The 18,941-nt window shown below is 44.5% G+C and overlaps 1 protein-coding gene across 3 annotated transcripts in view; it reads right to left on the bottom strand.

The window, feature by feature from the left end:
• Positions 1–18,941, bottom strand: part of MTUS1 (microtubule associated scaffold protein 1) — a gene marked incomplete at both ends in the record, with an annotated part of 130,581 nt that overhangs the window by 21,532 nt on the left and 90,108 nt on the right. For 2 of the 3 annotated variants that reach the window (XM_080928694.1, XM_080928695.1), the window contains 2 exons: positions 2,456–2,522; positions 9,423–9,637. In XM_080928694.1, the coding sequence (XP_080784820.1) occupies positions 2,456–2,522; positions 9,423–9,637 (282 nt within the window). Of the gene's footprint in view, positions 1–2,455; positions 2,523–6,024; positions 6,142–9,422; positions 9,638–18,941 lie in introns of those variants that run through there. The other variant, XM_080928696.1, reaches the window with a different exon arrangement.

Here is an 18,941-nt window from a genome sequence, read left to right as displayed (position 1 = left end):
CCTGTCCTGGGGGATTGCTTCCATAAGACGACGACATCACTCATCACTACACAGCTGTGGAACTGAATCTGAGTGTGCGTGTGCATGTGTGTGTGACACAGGCCCTCACTACGGAATCAGACTGGCCTTTCATTCACTATGCTGGCCTAGGACTGGTAGCAATCCTCCTGTCTAATAGTTAACCCCTGGCATGGGTGCTTTGCAATGTTTTACCTCATGTGACACTTATGAACATCCTGGGGGCACACATGTATTTTGTCACTTTAGAGAGAGTAAATAAAACTGGGGCAGAAGAGATGTGACGTGACAGGCTCTGAGCCACCCAGCTTCCAGTCCAAGGATTCGAACCTAGACACTGTGACACCACAGTGCAACACAGTTCACTGCCTCAGATCGGAAAGCTGGGTTCTTGGCTTTGATATATAAACTTTTATCTCTTTTTTTCCCATTCTGGCCAATACACAAATCCAGCTGAAAGCCTCAAGAACTTTCTTCTGAGACGGCGTGCGTTATCACACTTGTGTGACAGTTTTCTTTTTCTATTCGTGGCCAAGCCAACCTTTCCCCAAATGCCTTTGCTGGTCCTTGAGCAAGCCTGTCTGATTCAGTAGTCCACAGAAATGACACCATTTCCCAAGTCCAGTCTAGGGTGACGGAACAATGTGGCCAGGCCATCCGCAACATCCTGACACTTTGACAACGGCAGGAAAAGCACACCAGGCCACATTCTCCTTATCACCCAGAGGAAGGTGAGAGAACAAAGGAAAGCTGCTTCCTGACAGGCTTCGTGATAAGGGCAGGGGCTCTGGACCCGGGCTCCAGTTTAAAGTGCTCAGTGTTGAAGAGGATCACCATTCCATCAGAGTCAATGAACGCAGTGTCCCCTTCTGTCTTGGTCCAGAGAGTAGAAACCTGAATCATCAGGCAGGCTCATCTCCACTATCTCCACTTCCACTGTGCTCTGATGAACAATGAAACACACACACACACACACACACACACACACACACACACACCATTCCTTGTCTCCTTATTCTGTAGCCATTAGAGTACTTAAAACACAGACAAACAAATCGAGCTGGTCATTGGGTAACCAAAAGGGAGGCAGCCAGATGGAATTGGAAGCAGAAGGTCTTCACATGTCTGGGATCAGGGCCACCCATGTTGTGGCTTCTGTCCTAGTTAGAAAGAGACCCATCACTGGGCTTCTTGTACTTTTATCTGCCTTAAAATTAGTTTTCCATAAGGGTCCTTCCTTTCTGTTACTTAATGCCAGGCAGCACTGATGGCTTCCCTACTGACCTCAAGGGTCAGCTAGGAATTGGACTTCACCTGACAGGCACAAGGAGGAGAGAAGGGCAAGATCGTGACTCCACCTGTGCTGACCCTTGACCTTTGCCTTGGCTGGGCCAGTCTAGTTGTTGACAAATATTCTAGGCCTGCAAATTAGAATGGCAGGATTTAAACTATGCTCTGGTTCTCAGAGAAAAACAGGATTCTTTGAGAATTAAACGAACAGAATTTGTTCTATCTTTAGGTGTTCCTTTGAAGAACTTAAGCTACACACATGCTTCCGACACAGCCTATCAGCAAGTAAAGCCAAGGACGAGGCAGGTGTCATTTGCTGAGCAACTCCAGATCTAGTTGAAGCTAAATCAGGAAGCCAATTCTTAGGGGAGACATCCCCACAGACAGGGCAAGGGGAGGGGGGTAAAGAGATGTCGGTTCTCTCCTACAGGTAAACTGGGGTAGAAAGGGCAACTGTTTCTGTCCTTCAAATCTAGGGATCTTCTGAAGCACCAAGAAGTCAAAATATCAAACAGCAGGACTTCCTAGAGAATGCTACAGAGCACACTGCCCCTGGAGGTGGTAGACATTCCTCCCAGCACATCCTGAGTAGCACAGAGGTACCTGTTCAGATGGGTGGCCCTAACAAGCAGTAACCCTTTAACTGTAGACTTACTGTGCACTCACGGGCGCACTGTACCTCAGAGATGTGTAATGTCACTTTTATCAGAGAATTTTTTTCTAACGCTCCTGAATATAAAAAATGGTTCAAGAAAAAGACAGACAGACAGATAATTATTCAGTGGGAAGGCACACAATTACAAAAACCATTCTGTTCCCTGTCTACTCCGTACGAACCAATGCTTTATGCTTTGGTCATCAGAAAGCAGTGTGAGCTTACTCAGATCAGTGCCAGGAATTCTGTGAGCTTGAGGTCACACTGCCAAGATTCAAAAGTAATGTGGATAGTTAAGTGTTTGCACAGATATGGGAGAGGGAGAAAGAACAGCCACCCCCATGTTCACTCCAGCCACAGAGCAGGAGTGAAGACCACATTTGTCAATTTCAGTAAACTTTTCCTAGGGCAGGGGCAGGGGCTGGGGCAGGGGCAGGGGCGGGGGCAGGGGCGGGGGCAGGGGCAGGGGAAGGTGCAGGAACAGGCTCTTACCTAGCTCTCCCCGGAGGCTGACAAGTTCTTGAGAGAGGGTTTTGTGTTGCTTCAGTGCGTCTTCCCGCTGCAGAAAACACACACCAAGTTACTAACGTTTTAAAGAGGGTCCCCTTTCAGTAAGGGACACATTTGTCATTGCTAAGAAAATGAGACCCAGAGTTGAGAGGCCGCAATATGAATCACTCAATCACTTAAGGTGACAGTTCGTGTTGTTAAAAACAAAGGAAAACACGGATGTGCCCTCTGCTCTGAAGAAATTTCATGTTTCAAAAAAATCTGTATTTTCCCAGGTCTGATTGAATCTTTCCTTTGAGGAACAAAGTGGCTATTTAAAAATACTTGCTTTGAGCCTGTACTTACTGCAGATCCATAGACCCTTTAAGCTAATGCATACTGTACTTAAGATGTAATGCACTCTCCCCTCCAAGGGCAATAAAGGCCTAATCAGTTCAAGATAAATATTTAATGTTCTAAACACAGGCATTTATATGGACTCTGCCCCATGTCCATAAATTAAAAAAAAAAAGTTTTGTTACAAGGCCAATCCTATATTCTAAACAAGAAAAAAAAGTTTGCTTTTAAGCTAAGACAAAAAAAAAAAAAAAAAAAGAATCCCTCAAAGATGAAATCAAGTTGATTTTACCCAGCTACAAAGCAGTTTCCAAGAATTACTACATCATGAAGCAACTAAAATTCTAAGTAGATTTGAAAGAAGTGAAGTCAAAGAAATCAGGAGGATGGCTCAGTGTTTTAAAAAAGCAAAAAAAAAAAAAAAACAAAAACCCAAAGATCAGTCTTGTGATAAGGAATAATTTTCACATTACCTTCAGGTCTGGTGCAGGCACACATCCACACATACTTGTACAAACACAACCTTTACACACAGTTGCTCAAGACAAAGATTCCCTGGCTCCGGGGCGAAACTAGGAAGTAAGTGTCCTTCCTGAGATCACCTTAGATGTGGGGCTCCCGGCATCAGGATCACAGTATTGCAGAGACTGGGAGACTGGCCTCTGCAGTCTAGAGTTGCTTCTCATTCAAAGCACTTTTCCCTGGTTCCAGACAGGGTCTGACTAGTCCCTGACACCCTTCTAGAAAAGCACTGTAAACAAGTACTAATTACCCTTGTTGCTGCCTGTGGAGGAGAGAGGCACATTTTGCTGCTAGGGCAGCCCATTTTCCAGCTCCGGTCTCTCCAACTCCCCCACCCCCTGCACTATCCAAGGAGTGCACAGGTGGCCACGCCTCCCACCAGTCGGGTCTGCCTACATTCAAAGCTCCACAGGGAGGAGCGCCATTGGCCCCGGTGCCCTTTCCTCCTGTCCCGCAGGTTACTGCCTCAGACTCCTCTCCTCTCTGAAGCTGAGACTGCAGCTTCTGTCTCTGGCACAAGCAGCGGATGATTACTTAAAGCCACAGCCCTTCATTTATGAGAAGCGAGACCCAGACATTATCCTGATCGATTGCCACTTACTTAATATCAGCTGGGGCAGAGGAAACAGAGACGGGACCCTCTCTGCGTGGATAATGGAGTTATTTTTAGATGTGTGAGCCTTTTTACTCTCCTAATTGAGGTCATTAGATTATTGAATTTACTAATAGAAAGGGGGAACTTCTTCAGAACCCATATTCTAAAGGCAGGATGAACTAGGTGAAGGGCAGTCAGAGAGCCCTGTTGTGATTTAGAATTTTAACTGACATTACAGTAGAGTATAATTCATTGACTTTTTTTTTTTAAACCGGAAGTGCTGACATGGGTATCGGAGATCACATATATTTGAAATCACCAATCAGGAATTCCAAATTTCAAGAAGAAACAATTGCTTTTGTACTGCAGAAACTGTTTGAGGACAATAAAATAATAACCCACAGATATCTTCTCCTGGCTCATACTTGCTTCCCTTTGCCCCCAGTCTCCCAAATTCTGGGTCGGCAGGCACGTGCCATTACAGTCTTACTGTTCTAGGACTGTCTGTCGTGCCAAGCCTTAATTTTATGCAGACGCTTTGGGTAAATGGCAGACTTTGTCACCAGAGTGAGAGGGCAGCTCTATTAGACATGCACAGTACATCTGAAACTGTGAACATGCTTCAAAGTCCCCTTTTCCACAGCAGCCAAGCTGCCAACGAAAGGAGACAAAAGGCAAGAAAATCTTATCACTTAGAAATGGAAACTGAAAGGGAGACAGCAAAAGCAGATGCTTACAGCTGCCTCTCCTCAAAGAGCTCCAGGAAAGCCACACAAGGGTGGTCAGCTTGTTAATGAACTTCAGGAGATTTCAGTGTAAGTGTGGACCTGTGCCCCAACTCACTTCCCTTCACCACCTCTGCTGTCTCTGGCTCTAGACAGCAAGAGAACATCAAGGTCAGTTGTTACAGTGACTCAATGGCCGGAAGTGGGGGTGGAGAAGCCAGTCCACTCTTCCTTTATAATGGCTTTTGCCCTTGGTGTCACCTTTGCTCTAGTCCTGACTCTCTATAGAGCCCAGTTCCCAACCATAGAAGGGATTTCTTTACACCGGAGAGGGAGGGCTGTTAACCACTGTTTTTTGTGTATAGACTCCCTTCTAGAAGGAGCCTCCTGTTGGGTACATTACACGCAGTACTGGGAATAAAGGTGAAGCTCAGGAAACACCTGTACGTGGGTCTGAGTCTTTCCTTCAGCAACCACCACGTACATGTGTGTGGCTGCCTGTGTGCGCTCCCATGGACTAGAATGGTCCAGCTCCTGTTCAGCATCCTGAGATCTTCTATTCAAGTCAAAAGCTATCCTTCCAGGATCCCATCCATATGACCCTCTTCGGATGCCTGGCTTTCTTAACTTGACTCATTCTATACATTTTCTGGAACCCAAGTATTAGAGGCAATATCCCCTCCCCCAAATGCCCAGAAAGAACATCTATCTTACTGAATCATAAGTTATTACTCATATAACTAAACACATTCTATAACATATACCATAATGATATAAAAGAAAATTAAGACAAAGTCATGCCTTCAAGGAGCCTGGTACTTGGGGGAGGGGGGATGTCCAGGACCAATTCTTTGGTCATCAATCAAAGCAGATGACATCATCTGAGGCAAGTAAAGGACAATGGGAAACCCAGGGCCTTAATATGATCTACTCAAAAAATGCAGACTATGGAGCCCAGACTCTGACAGACACACTGTTAGTTTCTGCATGACTGTCTGGGTCGCTTGCCCTTTAAATGTACTTATTACATACACTGATGATAAAATATATTCTGGCAGTTAGAGACAGATGTTTTCCAGCTGCTTAGGTTAGTGTCTCTGTCATAGATGATAAACCATTTATAATCCAGAGAAGAAGTTTATTTGATTATCTTTGTACCATAACATGCAGGCGCCTCTCTGCCTCTCTCTCTCTCTCTCTCTCTCTCTCTCTCTCTCTCTCTCTCTCTCTCTCTCTCTCTCTCTCTCACGCACACACACACACACACACAATGAGACTAGAGAGAAAGGTGGGAATCCACACAGAGATGCTTTCATATTCATGCATTAAATATATGAAACGCTCTAAGAGAAAAAAACGGGATTCTCCATAATTTAATTAGGGTCACTGGGATGCGAGCACTTAGTGGCTGGCTGTCGTCCCACCAGTGTGCCTGACTTCTGCTGGCTACGAAATGGCATCAGCAACACAGGAAATTTTACAGGAAAGAGATGCATCAAACAGTCCCAACATGGCTAAGTCTGATTCCCCCCATCTCATCCACATGGTATTTTTATCATTCTGGACACCCGCCCCCTTTAAATCTGAGATGTAGACTAATAGCATCATTTAAAACCCAATTTGGGGGGGGGTGTGGGTACTAGAATAGGTTTGATTCTATATTTTTAAAAAATTCTATCTGGACTTGTTCTATCTTACCAAGACATATGCCAAGCAGTCCTTTGATGAGGACCCTAGGGCTACTAACAGCAATGCTGGCCAATAGTGCCCCAGTGTTTCAATAGTGGATGCAGGAGAAGCAGTGGGTTAGGGGATTTTAATTGCTCAGCTTTTCCCATCCTGTCTTCCCCTTTCAGCTGTTCCATCACTGTGTCTTCTTCACACCAGGCAACGATCGAACATTCACTGGTGGATTATAAAACAGAGAAGAAGAGCATCTACATGGGGACTCTGTGCGAATGTGCAAGATGTGTCTTCCACACTCACCCATTGCCTGTCCACTCAGGTGTTATCTGGATTGTTAACTACAGTTCTTGGGGTGGTTACAATTCTTGGGGTGGTTTTACAAGAAGGAACTGGGGCAGACTCTGCTCTCAATGAACTTCCATCTTAAAGAGCCAAAGCAGGGGCCAGAGAAATGACTCAGTGGTTAAAAGCACCGGCTCCCTCTTCTAAGAGGACCCCGAGTTCAATTTTCAGCAACTAAGGGCAGCTTACAACTGTCTGTAACTCCAGGACCCTCTTTTGGCTTCTGTGGGCTCTGCATGTAAGTGGTGCAAACATGTACATGTAGCAAACACCTAAAAGAATAAAATGTGCTATTTTTTAAAGGCACAAACAAGCACAGAGTGAGGGGTTGTCATAGAGAAAACAAAAGGGAAGTGTAAGGTCCTGGAGTCCAGAGGGTCGGTAAAAGTAGAGCTAGAAGCCCCAGGAGTCTTCTTAAGGAGGGGGTTCCTGGGCTTCATATTAAGGTCCCTGTCATATAGCCATTCCGCTGTGGTTTGGATAGAGAACACTCGGGCACTGAAGGCTTGACAGCCTAGCATGCTGGTTCTGTTGAGAGACACACGGATCATGAGGACGCTAACTTCACCTGTGTGTTAGAAGGCAGAACTGAATGGGCTGTTGGGGGTTAGAACCTGTTTGGAAGTTAGTTAAAGTGGGGCTTTAAAGGGTATAGTTTGTGCCTGGTCTCTTCCTTCCTTGTCTCTGATGGCATGAGCCACTTGCTCCACCACTTGCTTTCTGCCAGGATGTTCTGCCTCGTCCAATAGCAATGGATGCAGATGACCATGGACAAGTAGGTACAAGAACTTAAAAAAAAAAAAAAAAGTCTTGAAACTCATTGAGGGTATATTGTACACCACTCAGTATACCAAACCCAGGGCCATTTTAATTAATACCATTCATTCCTCAACTGAGCACCTGATGAACTACATGGACTGGGTGTAGGAACCATTTCATCTGGGCCAAAAAGTCACTTATTAACACTACATTTGCATATTCTGTAGGGTACCCTTTCCAAAAGAGGTCTTTAGACTAAGAGTCGGATGGGAGATTCCTACTTCCTTCTCCAGTGCATTGCTGGGCCTTTGCCCACTGAGGACCAGTGAAGGCAGGACTTTATCCAACCACCGCTGGACCTTCACTGTCTGTAGAATCAACCTGTGTGCACTGGGTGCAGGTCGTGATGCATGGGTGCTTATTTACGGAGGCTGGGGAAGGCATGGATGGGACTGACAAGGCTGTCAGCAGTCACCAAACTTTGCCTTAAAAAGATAAGTCCTTACTAAGTGCTGGTATTACGAGGAATGTTAACTCCCTCCCGCTGTTCCTTCACATCTCTACTACACAGGAGCAGCGAGGGTCACATTTAAAAGGACACTAATGTGAAATTATAAAATCCTATAGCCCAAGTTAATAAACCCGAATCATTCCTAGCTAATATACATAATTCATTTCCCAGAAGGAACATTTTTAAAACGTTCATTTTAATTGTATTTATTTGAGCCAAGTTAAAAATCTAATAAGTATAAACTATCAATAATACATATGTATATATTTTTATTCTAAGTCTTTAAATATAGCATGTTTACAATTTAAACACGTACTTCTCAACTCAGTATTTCATAGATGCTCAAGTCCCGCCGGCCACATCAGATCACCTGTGGATGGTGGGGAACCACTAGAGGACAGATAATAGGACAGACTGCTCTGCCCCGGTGCAGAGAGAGCATCAGGGAGCTATCAGAACCCAGTGATCACCCAGGTCTTAACAGGATGACCTTTGTAGGAAAGGCAACGTCATTTTCCAAAGCATTAGCTATGTGGGAAAGTGTATATAATTTAGACCAAAAAAAAAAAAAAAAAAAAAAAAAGTACATGGCATGAAACTTTCATACTATCATAAGTCTGGAGCTTTACAAAAAACAGCCATCTTTCCAGTGCAGAGCCTCTGGAAGGAAAAGGGGAATACTAAAGAAATATTTGCCAGAGATGGCTCAGCAATCAGGAGTGCTTGCTATAAACCCAAGAGGACCTGAGTTCAAATCCTCAATACCCATGTAAAAAGCCAGGCGTGGTAGTGAGCGCCTGTAACTGCAGCCTTGGGGAGTAAAGATGGGGGTGGGGGGGATCCTGAACTTGTCCAGCAGCCAACCTGGCTGAAACTTCCAGTTAAAGGTTCAGTGAGAAACCGCGTTTCGGACAGTAAGGTGGAGAGCACTAGAGGACCTCCTACCCGTGCCTCTATGCCACACACAATAGGAGGGAGAGAAGATAACACAAACTTAGTGTAGCCCCAGATTCTAGAGACTGACACAGGATGGAGTGGATGATAAAAATATAGTTTGCGGTGTGGGGATAGCTCAGTCATAAGCACAGATTTCTTGGTTTCATCTCTAGGACCCTCACTTTAAAAAAGCCAGACACAGTTTTGTGTGCCAGAGTGTTGGGCATGTCGGGCCTGGCAGAGTTTTGGGACTTACTCACTAGCCAGTGAGTTTCACACCAGTGAGAAATCCTATCTTGAAATGAAGGTGATGGCTCCTGGGAAATAAATGATGAGATCCTTTAATCTCTACCATAAACACACACACACACGGATTTGGGTGGAGAGAGAGAGAGAGAGAGAGAGAGAGAGAGAGAGAGAGAGAGAGAGAGAGAGAGAGAGGAGAGATGGAGTGCAAGCTCTTCCAGTCATTAGCTTAAACATATGTGTAGGACAAGTCTGAGCATCCTCCTCCCCCAGCAGGGCTGATGTCCTTACCTCGGACAGGAGGTGCTGGATCACAACTGTTAGTGCTTCAAACTTGGTGTTACCACAGGAAAGAAGCTGCTTGAGGTGTAGGATAAATCCACTTTGGTTTTCACATTTTGTCTTGTATTGAGCCAACTCAAGTGTTCTTTCAGTGGACAGCACATCTGGAGCTGTCTGCGTCTGGATGCACAGGCTTCTGGGATTCTTCTGCCTGCCTTTCTCAACTGCAAGAGGAAGGAAAGAAGGCACAAAGGTGCGTGAGGCTAATTTTTATAATCGCCACCACATGGGTTAAAGACCAGCCTACTACACCCGCCTCACGAGAGCATCTGAAGCTCGTTTACGTTGGGAAGTGCACATGGATACAGGCTGGAGTGATCAGAGATGAGGATGGGTGGAATGCATGAACACGGCCCACGGCTTCAGTTCTCACTGTGAAGATTCAGGTCGAGTCATGCACATGAGCCAAATAGATTTAGCAACTCAGAAACATACAACACTGGGGGGGGGGGCAAAATAGTGATTTCGTGGCCTTTATTTTTAATTCACCACTGTTGTCTGTGTTTGTGTGTTATGTGCAGGAGAGTACAGGTTCTCCAACACCACTGAGGTCCTATGGTGGTCAGAGGACTACCTCCTAGAGTGGTTTTCTTTTACTATGGGTTCCAGGATCAAACCCAGGTCACAAGGCTTGCCTCATAAGCACTTATACCTGCTAAGCCATCTCTCCAACTCCACTTCATCGCTTGGACACTTCCAGTTAAATTGACACAGAAATCAGAAAGTCAAAGGCCCTTCTCTGTGTCTATTGAGGTAACCCCGTCATTTCTGTCTTTGAGTCCATCTGTGAGATGAATTACATTTATTGATTCTTGTATGCTGAGCCATTCCCTAAATCTCAGGTGAAATCAGCTTGGTCAGAATGAATGATGTTTGTTGACATGAGCTTGAATTCAGTTAGCCAGTATTTCCTTGGAAATTTTTGCCATCTATGTTCATCAGAGAGACTGGCTTGTAACCTTTTTTCTGTGTTGTTGTGCATGTGTGCATGTTTGCGTGTGTGCGTGTGTGCACGTGTGCATGGGCATGTGAATGGGAAAAGAGAGAGAGAGAAACGAGAATGTGAATCTGGTATCACAGTGATACACAAAGCTATACTGGGAGACAAGGGAAGAGTGGTATTGTATTCCTGACACAGGCTGAACATAGCACAAGACAATTTTACAGCAGGCAGACCTGAGACACTACATTCATCTGACTTTGCATTTTGGAGAAGTAGCAAATGCCGAAACTAGACGGTAGTGTATTTAAATCCTTGACGTAGCTTAAATCCCTTTATATTTTCAAACAGAAGGTGAAAAGGTATGATTCAAAAGATTTTTTTTTTTCAGAGAAACCATAGGATAAGCATGGAGGAAAAATTCAGATTATTGAACTTGAAATGATTTTCTTTCCTCCTGCATTTCCCTTCTTAGAAAATTCGTTAGACTGGGCATGGTGACACACACTTTCAATCCTAGCACTTGTGGGGCAGAGGCAGGTGGGTCCTCTGAGTTCCAAAGACAGCCTGGTCTACACAGCTGTTGCAGGCCAACTGAGGGTGCGCACAGAAACACTGCCTCCAAATAAATGAGTAAATTTGTTTTGTTAGCATGCTAAGAGGCTTCATATAGAATTCCATAGATGACTTGTTTAAATTTTAATGAGTTCTTCACAGTTGCTTGCTGACCCTCCTCCCCTACCCTAAGATCCTCCCACCCCCAGGAGCCCCTTCCACCTTCCCTCCTGTTCACTTCCCACAAACGCTTCCCACAGGGTTGCCTTTCTTGCTGTCTTTCTGGTCATTGCCATGGTCTACACTGCAAATGTCACACTGAATCTAATGAACCAGTATATGTACACTGCAGAGATCCCACCTTAGCTCCTCTGAGGTTACTGTAAGCAGCACTGTGTGCCTGGATAGATGGCTTCATTCTACACTGGGTGCTAACTTTGCTCCCCAAGTGATAAAAGATTATCCTCAAACACATGCCTCTATTTCAGATTCATCTAAGTTTGTTCACTTCCCATGCTGGTTTCTGGGAATAACTTGTCTTAAATGAAAATCTTTTTAGTTTTGGAAACATTCCAAAAGTCAAGTTGCTTTGAATAAAACAGGAAGCATACTGCTTAGTGTCTGGAAATAAAACAGGCCCAACGATCAAAACAAATATAAATATGAACAAAACAGGCACACGAAACTAAAAAGAAAAAAAAAAAAAAAAAGTAAATGTTTCCTTATTGTGACATCCAGTCCCCATGGTGCTGTTTGCATTCTGTGCAGGCAAATTTGACAGACCTTTTTAAGCAGCAAGGTTTTCCTCTCATTTTCCAAGGAGCCACAAACTATCAAAGAGTGCTTGGAACACAAGAAAAGTGCTTGGGTTGTGTTCCAAGAACCAATGGTTATTGCTTCCACTAAAAATAATATTTAACTGTAAGTTACATCCAAAACATAATTTTAAGTATCACATAAAAGTGCCCTCGTCTCCGGTGGCCGCTTTGGGTGGTGAAACAGCTCCTAAAATTTGATAACCCTTAGTTTTAAACTAAGATTCCTATTGTGTCTTATAACACTCGGGGACCAGGAAAATGTTCTTCATTCTTTACTGGCTGAAGTTCCCAAGTTGCTTGTCACTAATTACCAATTTGCTAGATGCAGACCGTATTTAGCTCGCTATTGCCATAATAAAATAGTCCAGGAAAATAAATTATGAGTCATTTACTATATTAATGACAAAAAATAAATATTTTACAGCATGTCTACATTTTTCTGTGTATCAATTCCTTAACAGTTGCTTTTTCGAGTTGCTATTCCTGTGCTGAAACACTATGACCAAAGCAACTTGGGAGGAAAGGGTTTGTTTCAACTTGCAAGCCCATGTAACAGTTCATCACTGAGGGGAGTCAGGACAGGAACTCAAACTGGGCAGAAGCCTGAACGCCATGGGGCAGTGCTGTTACTAGCTCATTGCCTTTGGCTGGCTCAGCCTGCTTGCCTATAGCACCCAGGACCACCAGTCCAGGGATGGCACCACCCGCAATGGGCTGGGCCCGCCCACTAATTAAGAATTAATTAAGAAAATGCTCTACAGCCTGATCTTATGGAGGCGCTTTCTCAGTTGCAGCTTCCCTGTCTCTAGCCTGTTGTCGAGTTGACATAAAAGCAGCCAGTATAATGTTCCAAGAAATTATGTTTGCCTTACGTAGGTAAGAGCAATGGCAGTATTTGCAGTTCAGAGTATTTCTCTCTTTTCCTCTCTTCTGAGATTTGATCTCTCTGTAGCCCAGGTTAGCTTCAAATTCCCGGTTCCCTGCCATAGCCTCCGGAGCAGCCGTGACTATGGGCACATGCCACCACCCAGGCCACCCCTTTTCCTGATCCTTCCGGCAGCTTTGTAGGGAAGGTAAGGCTAGTGCAGGTGAAAAGGCTGCTCAGGTGTAAACAGCTTTTCTGGACAGACTCTTTTGCTATCCCCATACACACTGGAAATTAGACTGGACAACAATATAAATTATTACATGTATAAAAACAAAATGTACATGGCAAACTTATCAGACCTTTGAAACTAACAGATGACTGTTAGTTTGAGGGGTAGCTCACATTTGCTCCCCCTTTCCCTCCACAGTGTTGGGAATCAGACTGGGGCCTTATGCATACTCTGCACTCCACCACTAAGCTACATCTCCAGCCTGAGGCCAATCTTTTATGTTAACATTCTGGAGAAAATACTCGTTAATATTCCTGGGGACTTACAAATACATCGCCAAAGTACAGCATATAAAACCAACAGCATTTAATCTTCTCGGGCTAAGGACTAGAAACCACATAGTAAGACAGTGCTAACCACTTTCATGTGTTTCCCTCTTTAAAAATGCATTTGTGTATGTGCTGTGTGTGAATATGGGCACACATGTGCTTGTGGGTTTGTGTACCCATGCATAGGCTTGTGGAGGCCAAAGAAGGACACCTAGTCTCTACTTCATTTCCTCGAGACAGTATTTCTCACTGAACCTTATATTTTCGGGCTCAGCTAGGTTGGCTGGCTTTGAGATTTGCCTTGGGAGCTCTTGGGATCTGTTTCTACTGCCCCGTTAATGTTGGGGTACACGTGTGCATGTGCTAAGGGTTTGAATGCAGTTCTCATACTGACATTGGGGTGGCTCTTACCCACAAGCCATCTCCCTAACACCCACTTTTATCATTTAAAATGACGGGGTAACTATTATCTACACAAATTTTAACATAAAACAAAAAAAAAATTATTCCCAAAATCATTAAAACTAATTTTGAGCACTTAAATCCTTACCTAACACTTAGCCGGCAAGAAAGACTTGGTCTTTCCCAGCGCAATCTAGACAGGCGTTTAAACACAGGTTTTGTTAAGGGCTTGAACAAAACTGACAACTAAGGAAGAAATGACACCTCGAACGTGTTTTTCCAGAGTGTAGACTTTCCATTGTGTGGGGTGCCCTGTGTCTGGGGCTGGACGAGCACACGGTGACCTCAATCTTTGCTCCACATACTGTACTCCCTTAGGAGAACAATCCCACATGGCAGCTGATGACCCAGTTCACACGTCCTTCCCTGTCCCCGTTCCTGAGGATCAGAGAGAATGTGAAAATCCCCGGTGATGTTCAAAGCCCCACGGCTCCTATAGATGTGTTACTTTGTAACATGAAAAGACAAGGGTTTCTCCCTGGGCCCTGTGGGATTCACTGGTTACATGAAATTATCACAATATGTCAAATTTAACATAACACAAAGCAAACTTCGGCCATCTCTCCTTGCCTGCCCTGGAATGTTTACCAGGATGAGGATGTCACTGTTCTGATAATGTGGCTGTATTTCAAAAGATAAACTTGCTTTGCTTATCATATCTATGTCATGTATTAACAGATCAAGATCCAACTTCAATGAACCCATTTAACCTGAGACTCAAAAATTATCAACAAAGTAACTACCTCCGCCACTTCCAGTCCTCCAAAAAGTTTTAACCAAAAACATCTGCTCACAATGCCACTGCATCAGGGACAGGACAAGGTTCTCCACTCTTGGGGCAGGAGACTGGAGATGGATTGGTGGTGGGGAGATGGAGTGGAGGGAGGGAGATGCCTGAAACTGGGGGCGGGGGGGGGGGTTAGGGAGACATTTGGAAACCTAGTGCAGTGGAAACTTCCTGGAATGTATGAAGGTAATCTTAATTAGGACTCCTCGTAAGAGGGAATATGGGGTCTCAGTTGCCAATGGAAAGACTGGGTTGCATTCAACTGAGTTGTTGGTGAAGGGGGTCGCATGGAATTCCAAAACAACACAGGCTATTGGTAAGATACATGGTTCCTCTCCAAAGACTGACCGTGGGGCCCATTAGCGAGGACAGTACCCACACAAGTCATTGAGCACGGAAATGGAAAGGCTAGTACCTACATGGAGCCCCCACGCCTACATTCTAGTGTCTGGTGCAGAAAGGTACTCTGCAGACTACTGAGATAAACATGGATACCAACCTCCGACTTACCATCCATTCTGCCCGCAAAATATGCCAGGGTAATGGTGGCACAGAACGTTCGGGAGTAGCCAACCAACATTAGATTTGATTTGAGGCTTACCCAAGGAAAAGGAACCCATGAATGACACTGCTTGGGTGACTGAGAAGCAGAGACTAGTTGGCTCAGAGACCTAGAGTAAAATCAAACATGACTGGTCTTTTTAAAAAAAGTATCAATAAAATGACTCCTAATAATATTCTTCTTTACTCATTGATTAGGGTTTTATCCAGTCATCATTGCAGAAGCTTCCAGAGGAGTTGCAAACAGATGCAGAGACCTACAGTCTGCATTATGTGGAGAGATAACCTAATGGGATCTCTGCATCAAACCCCTCCCCTCAGAGCTCAGGGAACCTGGAGGAAGGGGAGTCAGGAGTGTAGGAGTCAGAGGAGATAGAACACACTAGGAGAACAAGGCCCTCTGAATCAACGAAGCAAGGTACATAGGAGCTCACAGAGATTGAAGCAGCAAGCATGGGGACTGCGTGAGCCTACACTGGGTCCTCAGCACTTAGATTCTAGCTGTTAGCCTGGCGTTGTCATGGGATTCCTGACCGTAAGGACGAGTGGAACTCTGACTCTTGCGCCTGCCCTATTGACTCTTTTTCTCCTGTTGGGTTGCCATGTCCAACTTTGACATGACACAATCTACCATAGCGAGGGAAGGCAAGTAGACACTGCAGGCCCAGCAGGGATCACCTCAGAGGATAGCATTGCTCTGGGATGCAGGAAGACAACCTGAACCTCCACCAGCCCAGACAGCCAAGCATGGCCCATCGTCTGCACTATTAGCAACCCCACATCTGAAAGTTCTAACGGGAGCACCACCGTGTACTTGCTTTTGTTGTCTGTCAGCATCTCCTTTGCATTTGAAGATGGGACTTTTGTCCTGCGACAATCATGAAACTAAAGTATTAAGATGGGAATCAAAGGGAATGTTTCCTAGTAGAACCGAGCGCCCAGATGTGCCATGGTCATCTGGATGGCTACTGAGCCTTCTGTAGTTCTCTACAGAATGCATCTTAATAAACTGGACCTGGTTTTTCCTGTTTGTTTTTTAAAGAAGGAACTTGAGCAGCAGACAGAAAGTATGTCACCAGTCTTGGGGTTGTGAAATGGTATAATCAGATACTGGAGTCATGTATACTGTGGGATGGGAGTGTAAGCAGAGGGTGTCCTAGGTATAGGGGCAGAGTCTTGACTGAATTTGCCTGTGTGGTAAGTAAAGCCACAAAACACAAAGGCAGAGCCTCAAGGCCCCCAAAGGCTATCTCTCAACTCAACCATTCATCCTGAATTACAATAAAGCTGTTGGGAACATAAATGGGAGCTAGGGCATGTGCACTGTGCAAGATTTTATCTTGTAGGAAACTGAAGATAAAATCTGAATGGGGCCCTGTGAAGGGAAGGAAGCTCTAAAGGGGCAGAATCGAGGCAGAGAGGTCGGAAGGGAGGCCCGCCGACACCAAATCTGGGGCCCAAGACTGAGAACAGGCAGGAGAAGAACAGACCGGAACAGGAGGCCCGCATAGCCAGTTAGAGGCCCCAGTGTGGCACAGGCTGGGAGCCATCAGACTGTCAGGTGCAGAGAGGGCAAAGGCAGGGGGTGAGGAGGAGGCTGGAACAGCATATGAGGAAGGCGTTAGAACCCTCTCTCACACTCCGCTCCCCAGTCTCCAAGAATAGCCCATCCTAAACTCACCTGCTCTCCAGATTAGTCACCTGCCTTGGAATTTTCTCAAGGTGCAACCGAGCCTGGACACACACATTCTTGTTATGGCAATTAACAGTGGTGGTAATCCTTACAGCTTTATAAAAAAAATTATTATTTATGTCAGCAAGCATTTGCTTAAACAAAGTTCTCTATGTGCTCAAGGATGCGTTTCAGTGTTAAATCCTCCTGCCTCTAACTTCTAAAACTCTAGGATGGCAGGCATGTGACAGCATGCATTGCTGGGGACTGAAGCCAGTGTGTCCCATGTATTCTAGGCGGGCAGACAACCAACTGAGGTCAATCTCAATCTTATTTGCTGGTGTTGGCGGTGGTTTTGAGACAGTATCTCTGTACGAAGCTCTATGCTAAAATTTGCTATATATGCCAGGCTGGCCTTGAACTCAGACATACCCCTACCTCAGCATCCTTACTGCTGGGATCAAAGCGTGTGTCTCAATGTCCAGCTTACATCTCTGTCTTAACAGTAGTTGTTTTATGGGCCTTCAAATTGCTTTTGTCTTAATCCTTTCAACTTGCCAAAAATCTTACTAAAAACTGCTCAATAGCATAAAGCCTGCTTATGTCAGTAGTGCCTTTTAAATTCTGCCAATGGTAACATGCACCAACAATGTGTGCTTTCTAATTAAACACATGGAAGGAAATAGTACCCCACTGTCCTGTCACCACTAAGAACTGATCTCCCAAACAAGCTGTAGCAGCTTGCCAGGGTCTTCTTGTAGTTACTCCTCCAAAGTAATTACGATTTAAAACTTGTAAATGTCTCCCGTGATTTTTACACCCTGAGCTAAGTCAACCCAGATGTTGTCACTTGCACCTCTAAGGCCATACCCCACGGGTGGGCACTGTGTAGCCACAGATGGCGTCTCCAGAGCTGAGATCATGTCTCGATTGTTTATCATAAAAGGACATCTCTGAAACCCAACAGCTTGAGTGCAGACACTTGTGAGCACAACACACTGAGAGGCGGCAGGCTCTCCAGAATGCATCAAAGTTGTTAAAAACAAAGAACAAAACAAGACAGAAAAAAAAAATCCCCAAAGCCACCAAACCTCATTATTATGATGAAGCACAGTAGGTTTTCTTGTGAAAGAAACCAAAATTCAATAACCAGGCAAAACATCCAACATTAGGAATATGTATGTATGTAAACAATACATACATACACATGCATACATATGTAAACAATAAGGGAAAAGAGAATGCCATTCTCAGAAAATTAGCCTTTGATGCGGGAGGCGCCCAGAATCAGGTTTTAGAAGTCATGGGGGAAAAGGCAGATCTCTCAACCCCATGATGGTTTGAATGAGATATTCACCATCAGTCTTGGCTTTGTACTACAATACCTAGCTGTAATATGCATTTATTTAATTATGGTGATTCTCAATGCTCTTGGTAAGTAACCATCAATGGGGTCAGAGGCCAATGAGGTCATCAAGATGGCTTCTTCAAGGAAGCAAAAGGTTATAAATAAATATACATTAGGACAGTAAAGTGTGGCAGAGATATATTACTGATCCAGTATTCTTCAATCTGGCCCTTTAAGCATTCTATAAACAACCAACTCTCTTTTTACACATAAATTGATGCACGTATACATTTATACACATACCATGATATACATGTATATATTATGGGAATTGGCTATAATGGCTTCATTGACACTTGTTGGTGTTTGAGAAAAACACATTTATCTGAACAGCACATGAATAGAATAAACACCATATATGTTCTTCTAATAAAACTGAGGGAATAAAAGACAGATCTGAAATACAGAATACCTTCTTCAAAGCATTATTTCAAAATGGAAAGTTCAGAGTATTTTAAGTAACTATAGTCAAGTATTTAAGATTTTTGTCCAGTAATAAACTGGCTTGGTTGAAACTAGTTTTGGCCAACTTGGCACAAACTGCAGATACCTGGGAAGAGGGCCCCTTAATTGGGGAATGAGCTCCATCAAATTGGCCCAGGTGCATTTTCTTAATTGCTAATTGATGCAAGGAGCCCGGCTCACTGTCAGCAGCACCATCCCTTGGCAAGTTGGCCTAGCAGGAGGGGTAGCTGAGCATGCCAGGAGGTGGGGGTGGGGAGCAAGTCAGCAGTGTTCCTCCATGGCCTCTACTTCAGTTCTCCCTCCAGGTTTCTGCCATGGCTCCCCTTAATGGTGGACTATAACTTGTAAGCCAGCAAACCATTTCCTTCCTAGGC

The sequence above is a fragment of the Micromys minutus genome (assembly GCF_963924665.1).
Source record: "Micromys minutus genome assembly, chromosome: 14".
NCBI lineage: Eukaryota > Metazoa > Chordata > Mammalia > Rodentia > Muridae > Micromys > Micromys minutus.
The sequence above is the reverse complement of the archived record's forward strand: the minus strand, read 5'-3'. Positions and strand labels throughout refer to the sequence as shown.